The sequence below is a fragment of the Ailuropoda melanoleuca genome, chromosome 2 (genome assembly GCF_002007445.2).
Source record: "Ailuropoda melanoleuca isolate Jingjing chromosome 2, ASM200744v2, whole genome shotgun sequence".
Classification (NCBI taxonomy): Eukaryota; Metazoa; Chordata; class Mammalia; order Carnivora; family Ursidae; genus Ailuropoda; species Ailuropoda melanoleuca.
In genome coordinates, this window is record NC_048219.1 from 160,906,319 (window position 1) to 160,925,449 (window position 19,131).

The 19,131-nt window shown below is 35.1% G+C and overlaps 1 protein-coding gene across 3 annotated transcripts in view; it reads left to right on the top strand.

The window, feature by feature from the left end:
• The window catches only part of SLC39A10 (solute carrier family 39 member 10), a 104,643-nt gene that overhangs the window by 60,838 nt on the left and 24,674 nt on the right, over nt 1-19,131 (top strand). For 2 of the 3 annotated variants that reach the window (XM_034654882.1, XM_002917152.4), the window contains exons 2-4: nt 3,484-4,508; nt 6,428-6,635; nt 18,671-18,840. In XM_034654882.1, the coding sequence (XP_034510773.1) occupies nt 3,495-4,508; nt 6,428-6,635; nt 18,671-18,840 (1,392 nt within the window). In that variant the 5' untranslated portion in view covers nt 3,484-3,494. Of the gene's footprint in view, nt 1-3,483; nt 4,509-6,427; nt 6,636-18,670; nt 18,841-19,131 lie in introns of those variants that run through there. The other variant, XM_034654883.1, reaches the window with a different exon arrangement.

Here is a 19,131-nt window from a genome sequence, read left to right on the forward strand (position 1 = left end):
TCCCAGAGTCCTGGGATCAAGTTGGGCATCAGGCTCCCTGCTCAGCAGGGGGTCTGCTTCTCCCTCTCCCTCTGCCCCTTAACCCAGCTCGTGCTCTCTTGCATGCAATCTCTTTCTCAAATAAATCTTTAAAGAAATAAAAAAATAGCTTTTTTATTGAAATACAGTATGTATATAGAAAAGTACAGAGTATAAATACAATGAATTATCACAAAGTAGGCATATTTGTGTAACCATTACTCAGAAAAGAGAATGTTCCTTCACTTTCCGATTCCAATTATTACCCTCTACCTTCCTTTCAAAAAGTCACCATTGGGGGTTCCTGGGTGGCTCAGTCGGAAGAGCATGTGACTCTTGATCTCGAGGTTGTGAGTTCAAGCCCCATGTTGGGTGTAGAGATTACTTAAAAATAAAATCTTAGAAAAAAGTTAGTTTTTTTGGTATAGCTTTATCCATTTTTAACTTTATATAAATATATATTGCTTATTATATGCTTTGTTTATGGTGTTCTCTTTAGTGTTTGCCATCTTTTCACAGTCTAATGTTTGCCGTCTTTCGCACAGTCTGTTTGTGAGATTATTTGTGTTGATGTGTGAAGCCATAATTTCACTTTCATTCCTGTGTCGTATTCCATTGTAAGGTTATTCTGTTTGTCCATTTGACAGTTGATGAACATTTGGCCTTTTTTCCTGTTTTAAGCTATGATGAATGATGATTGTGGTAACTTTCATGTTTATGTCTTTTGGTGTCACCGTGCATGCATTTCTGTTGAACATATACCAAGGATTAGAATTGCTGTGTGAGTAGATATGCTTATGTTCAACTTCTGGGAGATGCCGTCAAACATTTTTCCTCAAGATACCAATGTATGGTCACTTCCACCAGTAGTGCATTCAAATATGAGTTAACTCCGTATTCCTAACCTGCGTCTTTTGTATTTTATTCATTCTGGTGTGTATATAGTAGTACCTAACTGTGATTTTAATTTATATTTCTCTGATAACTGTGGAGGTTGAGACTCTTGATATGCTTAGTAATTTGGCTGTTTCCTTATGAAGTGCCTGTTCAGACTTCCTTCCTATTTCTCCATTGAATTGTCTCATAATTTTCATATTGCCTTGTAGAAATTCCTTATATATTTTTGACTGGTAACATTGTGATAATCTTAGTCTGTGGCGTGCCTTTTTTTTTTTTTTTTAAGATTTTATTTAGAAGTAATCTCTATACCCGACGTGGGGCTCAAACCCACAGCCCCAAGATGAAGAGTCACATGCTCTACCTACTGAGCCAGCCAGGTGCCCCTCTCCCCCATTTTTCTTTTAAAGATCTGTAGCTTGCCCTTTTATTAAAAAAAAAAAAAAGATTTATTTGAGAGAGACAAGAGAGTGTGTGATTGATTGGTGGGGAGAGGCAGAGAAAGAGGGACAGGGGAAGCAGACTCCCCGCTGAGCCCAGAGGCCAACACGGGGCTCCATCTCATGACCCTGAGATCATGGCCCGAGCTGAAACCAAGAGTTGGACGCTCACCCAACCCAGCCACCCAGGTGCCCCTTGCCTTTTTAATCTCTTAATGATACCTCCTGATGAACAGAAATTCCTTAATTTTAATTGTAGTATAGTTTATCAGTTTCCCTTTATAATGTTTTTTATGTTCTCTTTTTTTTTTTTTTTTAATTTATTCGACAGAGATAGAGACAGCCAGAGAGAGAGAAGGAACACAAGCAGGGGGAGCGGGAGAGGAAGAAGCAGGCTCATAGCGGAGGAGCCTGATGTGGGGCTCGATCCCATAATGCCAGGATCACGCCCTGAGCCGAAGGCAGATGCTTAACCGCTGTGCCACCCAGGCGCCCCCTTATGTTCTCTTTTGAATGTCTTGAAGCTCGTCTCCCAAATCTTCCAGATCTACACTTTCCAGTATAGTAGCTATTAGCCACGTGTGGTTATTGAGCACTTGAAGTGTGGTTAGTCTGAATTAAGATGTTCTGTAAGTGTAAAATACATGCTAGATTTCAATGACATAGTATTAAAAAATATAAAAATCTCACTAATAGTTTTTGTATTTTTACATTTATTACGTTTGAAATGATAATTTGCATTTATAGTGAGCTAAATAAGATACAACATGAAAATTACTTTGACCTGTTTATTCTAGAACATTTTAAAATTAATTGACTCATGTATTTCTGTATTCTAGAAGTGTGCTGTCCAATAGAACTTTCTGTGATGATGGACATGTTCTATATCTACACTGTTCAATATGGTAGCCATGAGCTGCAAGTGTCTGTTGATCATTTAAAATTTAGTTGAGGTGATTGAGAAGCTGAATTTTAATGTAGTTAGTTTAAATTTAGGCAGCCATATGTGGGTAGTGGCTACCATATTGAACGGCACAGTTCTGGACATTTTATTGCTTTAACATTTATTGTTTTTTAGGTTTACAATCTGAATTGATTTTTATGTATGGTGTGAGGTGGGGGTCAAGTTTTATTTACTTTTTTCTTCCAAATGGAAATCAAATTGACCAAGCACCAGGGAAAGGAGAATCTTTATTTTCAGACTCTGTTTTGTTTCTTTGGTATATTTGTTCTTTCACCAAATACCACACTGTCTTTAGTAGCTGGTAGAGTAAGTGCCCCTATCTGGTTCTTCATGAATGTCTTGACCATTTTCAGACTTTTCTTTTTCCACATAAATATTAAAAAATACCTCATCAACTTTCACAGTTTCTTCTGGGATTTTGATTGATACTACATTGGATCTCTATTGCATCTAGTCATGAACATGATATAGCCATTCATTTATTTAGGTCTTTTCATCTCTCTCAGTAATATGTGATCTCTTATTTATGTAAAGGTGTTGCACATCTTTTGTTAGATTTATTCCTAGCTATTGGTACTGTAAATGATACTGTTTTCTAATTTCATTTTCTAATAATTGCTAGTGTATAGAAATAAAATTGATTTTTGGTTATTCTTAATATGGCAGTTCTACTAAATTAACTTATTCTTATATATTCTTTTGGATTTTCCACATACCCAGTCCTGCCATTAGTGAATAATGATATTTTTATTTCTTTCTGATTTGTATGCATTTTACCATTCTGTGTCATCCTGTCTTACTGCACTGACCAGGACCTCAAGAACAAGGATCAGCAAGCTTTTGTAAAGGACCAGATAAGGAGGAAGCCAACAGTTCCTGTATAAATATATAGTAGATCCTTAAGTGTTATGCTTAAAGGGAGTGAGGATAGTCTATAGATGGAGTCATGAGCAATTTGTAGTAATTTGAAGGGCTGTACACTATTTCGATAAATTAAAAGGCCATTTTTATATGGAATTGAAGAAGGAAAGAATGATTTATAGCACTGAAAGAAATATGGTAAAACATTTGCCTCATGGATTGGCCGTTGCTGGAGAGTTTATGATTACATTGAATGTATCTAAATATGAACTAATGTTTGCTTCTCTTTTTAAATCCCCTTAGGAAAAATAGAAATGAAGGTACATATGCACACAAAATTTTGCCTCATTTGTTTGTTGACATTTATTTTCCATCACTGCAACCATTGCCATGAAGAACATGACCATGGTTCTGAAGAACATCACAGACATCGTCGTGGAATGACAGATTCGGAGTCAAGCAAATTTTCAGTGCTGGATGCTGAAAATGAAAAAAAATATTATATCGAAAAACTTTTTGACCGTTATGGTGAAAATGGAAGATTATCCTTTTTTGGTCTGGAGAAACTTTTAACAAACTTGGGCCTTGGAGAGATAAAAGTAGTTGAGATTAATCATGAGGATCTTGGCCACGATCATGTTTCTCACTTAGATATTTTGGCAGTTCAAGAGGGAAAGCATTTTCACTCCCATAACCATCAGCATTCCCACAGTCATTTAAATTCAGAAAATCAAACTGTGACTAGTGTATCAACAAAAAGAAACCGTAAGTGTGATCCAGAGAAAGAGACAATTGAAGTATCTGTCAAATCTGATGATAAACATATGCATGACCATAGTCATCGCTTATGTCATCACCATTGTTTGCATCATCACCTTGATCATAACACCACTCGCCATTTTCCTAATGATTCCATTGCTCACAGTGAGCGTGGGGAGCCTAGCCATGAACCTTCAACAGAGACCAATAAAACACAGGAACAGTCTGAAAGTAAGCTGCCGAAAGGAAAGAGGAAGAGAAAAGGGAAGAAAAGTAATGAAAATTCTGAGGTCATTACACCAGGTTTTCCCCCCAGCCGTGATCAGGGTGAACAGTATGAGCATAATCGGGTCCACAAACCTGATCGTGTACATAACCCAGGTCATTCTCATGTACGCCTTCCAGAACATAATGGTCATGATCCTGGTCATGGACACCAAGATCTTAATCCTGATAATGAAGGTGAACTTCGACATACTAGGAAGAGAGAAGCACCACATGTAAAAAAAAGTGCAATTTATTCAGCTGCTACTCACAAAGATCATAATGAAGATGACCGTCAACATGAGGTAGGTGTAAAGAGATGGTTGCTCCATAATTCTCAGATAATTGTGGAGCATTTTAGGTAAAAAAAAAAAAAAAAAATGGCAGTGGAGAATAGTGAATCATACTCAAACTTAATTCCAGATAATGTTCTTGAACAAAATTTTTAAGGAATTAAAATCAGGTTAAAGGTTTTTATCTGGATTTTCACTTGCAGTGTGTGTTCTCAAATTTGGGTTCCTCAAATCTGAATATTTAAAGGCTGTTAGAACATATATTCCTTACTTTACTTTCTTGCTTATGACTTGTTTGGACTTCCTGAGTTAGTTTTCCTTTTTTTATTGCTAGTTGGTTTTAGATATTTGAAAATTGAAGGCCTTTTTGTTCACCTGTCCTGTTGGAAAGTAGACATTTTCTTTTAACTTAATGAATTAACTACAGAATGGTTCCCAGTCATTGATGTAGCTACATGGTTAGTTATTTTATATATCTGGTAGGTTTGTTTTCTCTGTGTTACTTTATTGTAGGGCCTACTTCCTCATAATTAATTTTTTCTAATGCTTTTGACAGATGTAGGGTGAATGCAAAAAGATAAAATAATAGGAAAGTGCACTGGTAATGGGGTGGTTGCATTTTCCTTTAAAATTTTCATGTTCCTTTGGATACTTCCACATTTGATTGGTTCCTTCCCGATTTTTTTTAACTTACCTTAAACATATTTATTTTTGTTTCATTAAAAGTATATCAACATCCTTGTATAATTCTAATTTTTAGTATTTATTAAAGTTTAGAAAATTATTGAATTTATTTGCTCACATGTACAAAAAGCAGCACCATCTAATAGGGAAAATGACCTCATCCTTTCTGTTTCTGTCTCTGTTATTGAAGTATGTTTTGCATCTATGGAAATATCTTGTGTTTCTTCCTTGCATAAATAATCAGACACTGGTTTTCAGCAGTGCAATTTTAAAATCACTTATATTTTAGAATCTTAGTGTACTTGTAAAGGAATGCTTTTATTTATTTACTACCATAGATAATATCCTAGAATCTTCTGTTGATCCTAACCAGATGTTATCATTAATGTTACTCTTTCTACCAGACTTGTGGGGTCTATATCACTCATGTTGTTTTATATCCTCACAGGTCTGATGCATATTGGGAATTTTCTCAGGATTTCTAGAAATGTTCTGTGCACTGGATAGAGTAGTTAACCTCATGTTAAGACCTGAGATGAATACTTTTCTTGTTTGTATGTTTTGATGTTGTTTTTTGTACCATAACTAAAATCATATAATGAGGTAGCAAGTCAGTAAATAAGTATGCAACCAAAGTGTATGATGTATGGGGGGAAAAAGACACTGCTATCTCCTTTGCCTTCATTTTAGATATTTGCTATATGATAGGTCCAAGCTTGTTTGCTATTTGTTTTCTGCTTTGTTTCGTTTTGTACCTAGAAGTACCAGTGGGTGAAGCTGCCGCCTTTTATCTTCCAATTTTAGCATTGGGCTAGAATTCCCCAACATAATATTTTTCTTGAGTACCTTAGGCAGTGAAAATGTCTCTATTGTATATTTTGATGTAAAATTGTTGAAGTACTCTTTAATAATCTTGAAGGACTGATGATTGCACTTTGAATAGGGCAGTGATTTTTCTCTTCACCCTTTATGAATGTAGTTGTGAGTGATTTTTATTAATTATTGAGAAAGTCACAATCTTTCATGTGTTGCAGTGGAAAATGGCTATAAGTCCGTGTAAAGTCTTGGGTAGTGAAGTCGAATTATTTCTATCATAAATTCTTAATGAAAAGCTTTAGTAATAGATATCGGTATTACAGGTTACTTTCAAATCATACTTAGAATAATTTATTATACAGTAATTTCTTTTTCTGCTTAATCTTCTTAAAATACTCGTTAACTTAATTTGTTTTATCAATTTTTTGCAGTGTTTGAACGTCACTCAGTTGTTAAAATACTATGGTCATGGTGCCAATTCTCCAATCTCACCTGATTTATTTACATACCTTTGCCCTGCTTTATTATATCAAATCGACAGCAGACTTTGTATCGAACATTTTGACAAACTTTTAGTTGAAGATTTAAATAAGGATAAAAATCAGGTTCCTGAAGATAAGGCAAATATAGGGGCATCAGGTAAGAAAGATTTAAGTTTTTTTCCCCCCTTAAAATAGTCTCTGTGCTATTTTAAAAGTGTAATTGAATTAGAAGGTAATTCCAAATTACTGTCTTCCTTTTGGTGACTTCCATATGTTTTAGTCAGGATTAGATATGAGTGTTTAAAAAGTATTGGGGGAAGACAAGAGGCACAATGCAGTTTACTTGTCTTTTCTGGGATTATGGAGGAAGGTTTTGCTATGGATACAGAACTAGATTAAAAAGGAAATACAGATTGTGGTAAATGATTCTTCTTGATGGGCAGATGTAAATAATGGGGCTGCCAATTAAGGTCATTTGGTATTAAAATTACTTTACTTTTTAGTAGAGTTGAGGGTCTCTGGTGAAAAGCTAAGATTAATTTTATAAGGAAGTAAAAAGGGAAGCCACTGTGGATAAACTCTGTGAATGTCAGAAATGGCAATGATTGGCACGTGAATTCATTATGGGCAATTTTATGGAGAGCTTCAACAAAAAAGTAAAACCAAAACTATTTTCACAATTCTCTCTAGGCTTTTTTAAAACCATACCTGCTTGGCTAGATAGCTCCACCTTGATGTTCACAGGTATCTCCCACTTAATATTTCCAAAACTTTTACTCCACAAAAAGTTTGTACCTCTTACTAAATCTCAAATGCCATAACAGTTTTTTTTTTAATAAAATCTGAAAATCTTTGACCTTTTCCTCTTATGGTTTTGTTTTTCCTTTTTTCCCTTGCATAATCAGTTGTCAAGTCCAATTGAGTCATCTCTTAAATACGTTCTAACTCTATCCACTCCATCATAACTTGGTTCTCCACTGAATTGTTGAAATAACTTCATAACCTTCCCTTTCTAAAATGCAAATGAGATTCTCTGACACAGAGTTTTTTCTTTTTAGTGACAGCTAACGTACTTTAGTTAACAAACAAGTCTTGCAGTCATTCTTCTAAACTCAATGACTTTCACTTCTCACAACAGTTACATAAGTAGAGAATGTTCTCCTAATAACTTTCCCCAAATCTCAGAGCTAGTCAGTGATAGTGCTGGGTTTCAAGCCGAGGGAGTTTAGCCATTTTGCTATCCAAGTGCTAAGTGTTTTACATGCTTCCCCCTCCCCCCCATTAAATTTAAAAAGTATTCTATGGAATTTTTTTTTGTTTAAAGATTTACTTATTTTAGAGAGAGCATTCGCACAAGTGAGTGGAGGGGCAGAGGGAGGGGGAGGGAGAGAATCTTCAAGCAGGCTCTCCACTGAGTGCAGAGCCAGACGCAGGACTTGATCCTGAGATCATGACCTAAACTGAAATCAAGAGTTGAACCACTTAACCGATTGAGCCACCCAGGCACCCCACTCTATTGAATTATTATATTAGGGAACTATTACATGATTCTTATTCTTTCAGACATGAAAACTGTGGTATAGAAAAGTAACTTGTCTACATGTCCCAGGGGTAATAAATGATAGAGCCCACCAAGCCTGAGGTTTGTCATAAATCCTCTGGGCAGTTAATCACTATGCTATTATCTTCCAAATTTAGTTAATTTGGATATCACCTTTATAATTTTGCCATGTATCTTTATACTAGTTAATATTTTTCATTAGATCTCTAGTATTTTTATTATATCTTATATTGTAAGCAGTAATGTCTATGAGAACGTGGATTTGTTGTGATGTGCTAGTTATATTTTTTTCTCCTATATTTTAGGAAACTGCATTATGCTATATTGTTAAAATTTCAGAGTCCTGTCCTTGGCTGGTCAGGCTTTCTAGGATATGATCCTTGCCTACCTACTTCTCCATCCTCATCCCCCACCATTCATTTCTTTCCTCTCAGCCCTAACCATAACAAACTCCTGATGATAGATTATTCTGTTTTTCCCTCATTTATCTTTGCCTTTTCATATTCTGAACCTTTCTATTTAAGTGACTACTGTGATTTCTCAAAGATTCAGCTCAAGGGTTAGACCCTCTGGGATAACTTACTAACCATCCTAAGCTTAATTAAGTTCCCTTCCTTGACACTCTCTGTATATCTCCATCCCAGTACAGAGCTTGGGGGATTGTCATAATTGGATTTGTTATCTGTTTTTGTTGGACTTCAGTTGCTTAAAGGAAGTGGCTGGGTCTTTTGGGTTTTTTTTTGTTTTTGTTCTTTAGTTTTATTTATTTGAGAGCGAGAGAGAGCAAGTGAGCGAGCATGAAATGGGGGGGAGGGTCAGAGGGAGAGCAGACTCCCCACTGTGTGGGGAGCCTGATGCGGGACTCCCTCCTGGGACTCCCTCCCTCCTGGGACTCCAGGATCATGACCTGAGCCAAAAGCAGTTGCTTAACTGACTGAGCCACCCAGGCGCCCTGACTGGGTCTTTTGAACAAAAAGAAAGCATTCACATATTGATTGAATGAATAAATTGCTTAATATTAATCTGTAAACTTTCAGTTGTAATCCGAAAGACCCTTGTTGAAAATGAGTCATTGAAGATCATTTTATGAATGCAGTTGACCTTTGAACAACACAGATTCAAGCTGCATGTGTACACTTGTATGCAGATATTTTTCAAAAAATATATTGGAAGATTTCTTGAAAGTTTGCAATAATTTGAAAAAATTCGTGGATGAACCGTGTAGCCTAGAAATACTAAGAAATTAAGAAAAAGGTGGTATTGTAAGAATATAGTCTATAACACAGATAACATACAAAATATGTGTTGTTTATGTTAATGGTAAGGCTTCCATTCAGCAGTAGGCTATTAGTTAAATTGGGGGGGGTAGTTAAAAGTTGTACTTGGATTTTTGGCTGCAGGGGCAGGGGTTTGTCCCCTAACCCCACATTATTCAAGGGTCAGTTGTGTATCAGGCAGCTTATATATATATATACTTTGATAATACAGTCTTCTCAGAATGAGTGGAATTCTCACGGACTTCATCATGTGCAGAATCACAATGAAGGTGTTCTAGTTGAAATGCCCAAGATGGAGTGTCACTCTTACTTAGTAATGAAAGTGACTAAATTGATACGTGTGAATATGGGCCAAAAATGGGATTCTGACAAGATAAAAGATTGAAGAGGCAGAATTTAAAAATTTTTCATAGCATAATGTAGTCATGTTTAAGAATATCACAGTCCAGGGGCGCCTGGGTGGCACAGTGGTTAAGCGTCTGCCTTTGGCTCAGGGCGTGATCCTGGTGTTATGGGATCGAGCCCCACATCAGGCTCCTCCGCTATGAGCCTGCTTCTTCCTCTCCCACTCCCGTGCTGTGTTCCCTCTCTAGCTGGCTGTCTCTATCTCTGTCAAATAAATAAATAAATAAAATCTTTAAAAAAAAAAAAAAGAATATCACAGTCCAGTATACATAACAAGAGTTTTATTTGCGGTAGAGGTATTCATTAAACCTTGAAAGAGTACAGGTGAAAGAAATGCTCTCCATACGAAGTCAGTCTCTTAGGTACCTACCTACTGGTCAATTTCTTTGCAATAGAAAAATAAGTTTAGAATAGATAAATTAATCATAATAGCCTGTATCTATTGGAACCATACCATGTACTGTTCTAAATACTTTTACAAGGATATTTAATTTGTTAAGCCCATGAGATGGGCACTTCTATTTACTTCTATTTGCTGAGGAAAGGAGGCTTTGAGAAGTTATGGAACTTGTCCAAGTTCACATAGATGCTAGGTAGCAGAGCCATGACATGAACTAAAGTATTCTCCGTCTAAAGCCTATAATTGTAACCTGTACGCGGCTCTTCACTGCTTCCTGATAAAAAGGATTTTAGGTCTGCTTTGCTAACATAAGTGACTGGGAGATAGAGTTATATATAGTTACATTTGGTAGTGCTTTGATAGGTATGCAGACTTAGGCAACAAAGAGGTAGAGGTAAGTATTGGTATAAGTAAGTATTGCTGTAAGTATAGATTAGTAAAACAAAACAAAACACCCGAGAATAGTCTTATTAGGAAGTACCTATTCAGTTAGGTAAGATCAGTAAAAACAGAGAAAGTGAGTCCACATAGTAGCTTTGAATTCTGGTCTTTGAACAGATAAAATATGTTCCCTTTGCTGGCTTCATGTTCAGTGATCTTTGTAGATGAGCAAACACCTTAAAAGCCACAGTCTCTAAGGTGCTTATAAATTCTCACTGAGGCAGGAGAAAAGAGGAAGTTAGGTCTGAGATTATTTGACCTAAAAATAAAACACATTTGTTCTTTACGTGGAAAAACAGACTGACAGGATTGTCACATCTAGAGTTAAAACTAATAGCTTTTTTAATTTTTAAGGCTTCTAAGAAATTGTAGTTGTTTTTACATCAACTGTGGATTATGACTTAAGAGTTTCCTATGTTTTAATATTGACATAATCTATATATTTTAACAGAGCTGTTGACAGATGCTTGACAATCATAATGTTGAAAATAAGAAGTTTATTCAATCTGAAAAGCCTTAGAGGAAATTACACTTGCTTTGAAAACAAATATATAACTAATAGTGAATATTGATTAGTTGTTTGCAGGTGGTTATTAGTACTGTCAGAAATGAAGCTTGAATTAGCTGTGTTTTGATAGATGTTAATAATTGTTAGACTGCCCTGCTAGTAATTATTTTTAATGACTGCTGCACCATTAAGAAAGGTTAACTTGTTCCATATAAATCTCCCATAGTGACACAGCTACTATCTCATTACTGTTCAAAGACTGCTGTAAACCAAGTAGGCCATCATATTATACTGTGTATGGTAGAAATCGTTTGTTTCACAAGATTGGCTCATTTAGTCATAGAGTTGACCCTAGCTTAATTACCAAGGTGGGGGGTGCGGTTGAGAATAGGTCGCTAAGCATTTTCTGCCAATTAAAATGCTGAAACAGTGTAGAAAACTGCCATCTTGCACATGCTTTGAAACGCGTTAATTAGAAAGTTTCCACAGATGAGCGCTTCTGTTTAAAAGAATGCATTTTCTCTCTAGATAATGAGAAAGGGAGTTGGTGAATAACTAAGCTTGAAGACCTTTAACGTTTTAAGCGACCTAATTTGCAGAATAAGTGAAGCTTGTTTCAGATATTTAATGTTTTTTATTGTATATGGTATCTTGGGTACAAATAAAGGAAACATTTGTTGTATTTAATAGTTTGCATATTGTTGTTTTGCATAAGTTTTAGGAAAAATGCCTTTTATCGTTTGTTGTTATTTTGGATTTTTTTTTTTCGTTTGTTTTATACTAAACAAGTTGTGATTTAAAAAGCACAATAATTTGGTTAGAAATTAGAAAAATTTTATTACCTGAATGGCTTTTTTCCTACACCTAGGAAATTATGGTAGAGTTTATGTAAGTTTAAATGTAAATGTTATTAATCCTAAAAATAAGTGTTTATTTTTAATTTTTTAAAGATTTTATTTATTTATTTGGAGTAGAGCATGAACCGGGGGGACAGAGGGAGAGGGAGAAGCAGGCTCCCCAATGAGCAGGGAGCCAGACATGGGGCTCAATCCCAGGACCCTGGGATCATGACGCGAGCCAAAGGCAGACATTTAACTGCCTGAGCCACCCGTGTGCCCCTAAAAATAAGTGTTTAAATGACACGGGAAAATATTTCAAGTACAACAAAATCAAAACAATGTTACTTCTCATAGGTAAAAAAGGATTGTAATTGTCCTTGAAGAAAATTTATAAGTTGTGAGGAGAATGCCTGTTACTTAAAATTTCAGTGCTGGAAAGCTAAAATTACTTTTAAAAAATTAATAAGTCAGTATAAGAAAACATGTATTTATAATAACATACACTTGTGAGATATAGTAGGGCTGTTTTGCTAATGAAATAGTTGTAATGGAAAACCTATAGAAATACCTGGAAATCTATAGAAAATACCTAGAAATTAATTTATCTGAAATGGGAAATACAGCTCTTTATCCCTTATTTCTCAGCACTGGCCAAAACAAGTGATAATTTATGTTAGTTGGGACATAAATACTTTCACCTTACTCTCACGTATGTTGTCAAGTGACATTGAAATAAATAGAAGTATATTCTGATGATTTTATGTAGTTACTTTTCTTACAGATTCTCCTTTCTGTGGAGCCACCTCTAAGAGTTAAATACATAAGTGATAAATCACTTGGCTGAGAATTCTCTGAAAATACTGTAATTTAATAGAGAAAATAGTGGATTAAGGGAGGACTTTGGGTTTAGTTTTTACTTTGCCATTTATTTTAGCTAGCTATTTAATTATTTTTTATTATGCTAAAATATAAGATTTGCCATTTTAACCTCTGAAATGTACAAATCAGTGGCACTTACTACATTAACAATGTTGTGCAACCAACAAACTGGTTTTTTTTAAAGATTTTGTTTTTGGGTAATCTCTATACCCAGTACCAGGCTTGAGCAACTCCAAGATCAAGACTTGCATGCTCCACTGATTGAGCCAGCCAGTCAGCCCCAAACTATCTACTAAAAAAAATTTTTTTCACCCCAAATAGAAACTGTGTAACCATTAAGCAACACATCTTCATTTCCTTTTCCTCCTAGCCCTAGGTGACTTATCTTTTTTGTTTCTGAATTTGACTGTAGTATTCTAGATAGTTCTTACAAGTGGAACATACAATATTTGTCTTTTTGTGTCTGGTTTATTTCACTCAGCATAGTTTTCAAGGTTCATCCATATAGTAGCATCTAATAGAACTCCATTCCTTTTTATGGCTGAATAATATTCCATTATTTGTATATACCACATTTTGTTAATCCATTCATCCATTGATGTTCACTTGGTTGTGCCCACCTTTTGGCTATTTTGAATAATGCTGCAGTGAACACAGGTATACAAGTATCTGAGTCTCTGCTTTCAGTTCTTTTGGGGTATATACCTAGGAGTGGAATTCCTGTGTCATGGAATTGCCAAACCATTTCTACAGTGACTGTGCCATTTTACATTTCTATTAGCAATGTACCAGGGTTCCAGATTCTCTGCATCTTTGCCAATGTGTGTGTGTTTCATTATTATTTTTTTTTTACTAGCCATTCTAGTAGGTGTGAAGTTGTATTATTCAACATTTAACATTTCTCTGCCTCAGTATGCAAATCTGTGAAGTAGAAGGACACTGGTCTACATTAGAATTTTCCAAATCATGTTTTGTAGGATCCTGGTTCATTGAGATACACTAATAGGTTCCATGATCAAGTGAGTTAGAAAAATCCCACACACATTGTTCCCTTGCAGAGATTTACAGGGTTTATTAAGCTGTTAGAGGCTCTGAGGGAACTTGTTTATCCAAGAATTACCAAGTCTTCCTGATCATTAAATTCTCCCCTCACTCCCCTTGGAATACCACCTGAGAATTAGATGAGCACAGTTTGAGGAACAACAGTGTATATTATTAAAGTCCTTTCCATCTATGCAGTATGACACTGCCAGTTTGAGTAGCTCCTGGTAAGCAAGTTATTGAAAAATTATCTTTTTAAGGGGGCAGAATAATTGACATCTTTGAAAACTTTTTTTTTTAAAGATTTTATTTATTTATTTGACAGAGAGACAGCCAGTGAGAGAGGGAACACAAGCCAGGGGAGTGGGAGAGGAAGAAGCAGGCTCCCAGCTCCCAGCAGAGCAGGGATCCCGATGTGGGGCTCAATCCCAGGACCCTGGGATCACGCTCTGAGCCAAAGGCAGATGCTTAAAGAACTGAGCCACCCAGGCATCCCTCTTCGAAAACTTTTTTAATAATTTTCAACTCTGTCAATCAAGGGAAGGTATATATGGAGGAATAACTAAACTATATTAATAGTAGCCCCAGTCATGCCCTCTGTTTTATGTACAAAATATGATACTGGAAGTTGTAGGATCCTTTTTAGTCCTAGAATTAATTTTTTTTTAATCTGTTAAAAAATCTTTTGAAGGTAGCACGTAGACTAAACATATCTCCTCTAGTTGGAAAAATGAGAAAACTCCAATTTTAAAAAAAGTTATATAAGGTTTTCAAGGTTAATACAAATTATTTAATTTTAATCTAAGAGCATAGTCTTTTCTGATTCTTGGCTTTTGTTGTTGGTCAATAATCAGTTTATTGACAATCATTTGACTATGTGGTCAGAAAACCAAAAGCAGGGGCGCCTGGGTGGCACAGCGGTTAAGCGTCTGCCTTTGGCTCAGGGCGTGATCCCAGTGTTATGGGATCGAGCCCCACATCAGGCTCTTCCGCTATGAGCCTGCTTCTTCCTCTCCCACTTCCTCTGCTTGTGTTCCCTCTCTCGCTGGCTGTCTCTATCTCTGTCAAGTAAATAAATAAAAATCTTAAAAAAAAAAAAAAGAAAACCAAAAGCATTTAGATTATTTTTTAAAGTGTTTATATGCCTGTGTGTGTGTGTGTGTGTGTGTGTGTGTGTGTGTGTGTTTATACACATACACATGTATCAACTCCTTTTGGAGGGGCCACTGTCCAAGCTCAATGTAATACCATTTTACTGAATGACACCCAAGTGGCATCATTGACATTTTATTCTAAGTAAATGGCATTCCCCCAAAGATTCATTGAGGATGGCACCCTGGTGGGCAGTGCTCTGATGCCGGATAGATTTATGTAAGATTTTCTCCTTTTTGGGATTATGTTTTCTTGTATTTTCTGAGTTTCAGATGTCAAATAATCACAAATGCCAAAGATTATCTAATCATAAAATGGGCTTCTCTCTTTCAAGCATTTCTTAGTTCACAGATTTACTTTTCCAAGTGGATGAGAAAGATAATTTCAGAGCTGATACATAAGACAGTATACCTGGGAGTGTGTAATATGTGACATGTACTCATTTGTGCATGCATGAACTCATACACCCTTTCTCACTCAGACCCTCCCTCAACTATTTGTGTAAGCACTTGGGTAATTTAATGTGTCAGGCTGTCAGTGATTGGTCTTAAGTTACAATATGTTTAGCAATAGATGTTTCACGAATTAAGTTGTGGTTGGTTTGTCATTTGGTAACTTGGTTTTTAGCTAATAAACCAAAAGCCATTTGAGACTCTTAAGTCATCTTAGAATAGTGCAAAATATTTAAGGTTTCATAGACTCTTTCTTAGACTTTTCTTCACGTTCAGAACACCCTTAGCCAGAAGTTAATATATGATAATTTTAGAAAGGAAATATTTGATTAGAATAATGTTCATTTTCAGATATAATTTTTGTGATTAGGGAATTGAATCAGATTTTCTCTCAATTTTTTAATGATTAGATTTTTAGAAATATGTTTATAAGAATATATGTTGGTTTAATAGGGTCTGTCTTTGTAATCTCAAATTTTAAAATAATTTATTAAATTATTTTGTGTAAGTTAATCATCTTAAATATCTACCGTATCTAAATTAATGGTATTCTTTATAATAAGATTTAGAAATTTAATTTCTGTTGGCAGATATCTTAAAAAGCAAATCCAGAGAGGAATGAATATATATTTCCCAGTGTAGAATATAATATAACCCTAGAAAAAAAGAAAAGATCAGATTAAGTAAGATTTACCCAACTAGATTTTAGTAAATGTGGATTCTAATTTAGTATCTTAATCTGGTTAGATGAATTGTCTTGGACATGGGGACATAGGAATAAAATAAGGAATACTTTTATTGGATAATTTTGGTAACTAGTTCCAGTGCATTTTTGAACAAAATAATTCTGATTAATAAAAATTTCTAATAATTATGAGAAGTTATAAAATTTGTTTATATAGTATATTTTAGGTTTCACCTGTACTTGTGGTGATCCCCATTTATATATATATTAGTGTGTATAGAATATCTTGGAATATGAATTACTGGCTCTTCTAAGTAGTTTTTAGTGCTGTTTTTCTTTAAGTTCTTAATTGAAGATTGATTGTTTTGAGAAAAAGTGCTTCTAAATTGAATTATTGCCAAAGTAAGGAAAAATACGTTTGGAAAGGGAGAGCTGTATATTAATATATGAGACATATTACCTTTAAACGTATTTATTACCAGCCTCAGTTTGTCCCATTTAGTTATTACAGGTATCTTTTGTCCACTTTTTCTCTGTTAGCATGATTGGAGCTACAGAGCTGTGGTAGTTTTGACAAACCTTTGTTGGTTTAGTTGCCCATAACTTTATTGGCTCCCTGAATTTATGTATACCAATGGCCACTGTACTCCAACCTATTTCCTCAGGCTCTCCCACTGATTTTATTGTTCCTGCCTGTGCTTGGGGGCAAGGAGATAAACTAACTTGGCCGCCATTATTAAGTCAATTTTTAAACCTTATTTGACCTTCTATTTTTCTTTTTAGAATATGGTTTTTGACCTCAGTTTCCTTTTGCCTTAGTCCCAACCATAGTTGGGGGAATCCTCATCTTACCCTTTGGTTTCACTAACAAAGATGTTGACTTCATAATCGTTTTCCTTTCCGTCTTCTTCCTTCCTCCCAAATCTTTGCAAGTATTACAGCCACTGAATCCAAATTCTGGTTGCGTGTTTCCATCTTCTTTTGACCTTTTAGATTACCCATGTTTGTATTAGAAATAATATGTTAGATACAGGATAAACCATAGAGCTTCCATTAGTAGTAGATGACCTGTTGTTTTAATCCTGTGAGCTAATTTAGCTTAGAATTAGTTAATAGTGTTAATGTTATTGGATACTGTGTCTAAAATCCAGTGAATAAACACATTTGTATTGATAAAGCTCAGCATTGAACGGGCCAATTAAAATTTCATTTCCTTACCTATCCTTACTTTTCTTTGTCTTTGACAATTTTTTACCTTGTTGAAGAAATGAATTTTCCTTTGTTCTTTTACCATAGCACTTAACATAAAATCTCTGAGCAGATTTACAGTCTTGTTGGGTTTGATGAGAAAAACAGCATTTTAGATTAAAAACTTTACAAAATTATCATTCTTTAGTGAAATTTTCTATAGGCAAAAATTAAGCAGAATTTTTAAAGTTAAAACACTTCTATTTCTTTTAAGCCATTAATACAAAGTAATCTCACTTTTTTTTTTTTTTTTTTTTTAGAGAGAGAGAGCATGTGCCTGTGCATGTGACCTGGGGCAGGGTGGGGGCGAGGGGGCAGAGGGGGAGAGAGAATCTTAAGCAGACTCCACGCCCAGCATAGGGCCTGACACGGGGTTGATCTCACCACCCTGAGATCATGGCCTGAGCCAAAATCAAGAGTTTGAACTTAACCTACTGAGCCACCCAGGCTCCCCCAAAGTAATCTCACTTTAAGTGAAAATGTCCCACCCCCTCCCTGAACCACTGGCATTATTTCTGGTATCTAATCTGCTTATAAAGAGCTTACAGAAATGTACAAAGAATTCCCCCTTTTCCATCACACTTGGTTTTTCACAAATCATATTGTGAAAACATTTCTCTTGTGTTCTGATTCAGTTAAAATTATATAGTAAAATTTTTGAAGAGTAGAAAATCGTACAGAAGGCCATATTGGAGGAAAGGGAGTTTGGAGCTGGTTATATCAAGGGAATAGGACTGAATTATCCTTTGTGAAAATAAGAAATGAAATACAAAAAAAACTAACAGTAATAGGCTTTTTTGTATCTTTTGAATATATTTCTATTTTGGAGTGATATGTTAAGCTTCTTAAACTTTGTATTATAAAGGTTTACAAAGATAACAGTAGATACTTGGCTTCCTTTAATGATCACAGGAGAGTTTTATAATTATATTCTCTAAATAAACAGTTTTATTGCTCTGGCTTTACCTTGGTAAAATTTTATTTATAGTCTAGATATTAAGAGTGAATCACAGCCTGAAGTCATTTTAAGTCCCTGTTTCTGATAAAGTGGGCTACTGAAAGTACTGTTATAACTATATAAGGAAGGTCTGAATTTCTTAATTCTTTAAGTATTCAGGTCGGTTATGCAGTTGTTTTATTTTGTTTTTAAACACAGCAGTGCCAAAATATAAAACTTCTTAAAAAGCATAGTCGGGGTAAGATAATCTATCTTCCATGACTCATTTATCTTATGTTGATTGTTCTTTAGAGCTGTTTGGTTTATATTGTCATATTAATGTTGACTGTTAATTTCTTTCCTACAGCATGGATCTGTGGTATCATTTCTATCACTGTCATTAGCCTGCTTTCCTTGCTAGGCGTGATCTTGGTTCCCATCATTAACCAAGGATGCTTCAAATTTCTTCTCACATTCCTTGTTGCACTAGCTGTAGGAACAATGAGTGGAGATGCCCTTCTTCATCTACTGCCCCATGTAAGAAAACTTTTTAATCTTTAAAATAATAATAAAAATATTTAAGCTAAAAGTTTCCTTCATTAGCAAGCTGTGTAGCACACTAATCTAGTATTTGTTTTATTTGCTTGTAGGATGAAGTATTTTTCCCCACTTGCATAGTTTTACTAGCAATATTTTTGAAAAAACAGATTGAATCATTAGGTTTTAAAATAGCAACAAAAATTGGTGACATCAGTTTTACTTTTTCCCTGCCACAGTGTATACATACCAAATCACCATGATGTACACTTCACATATCTTAGAGATTTA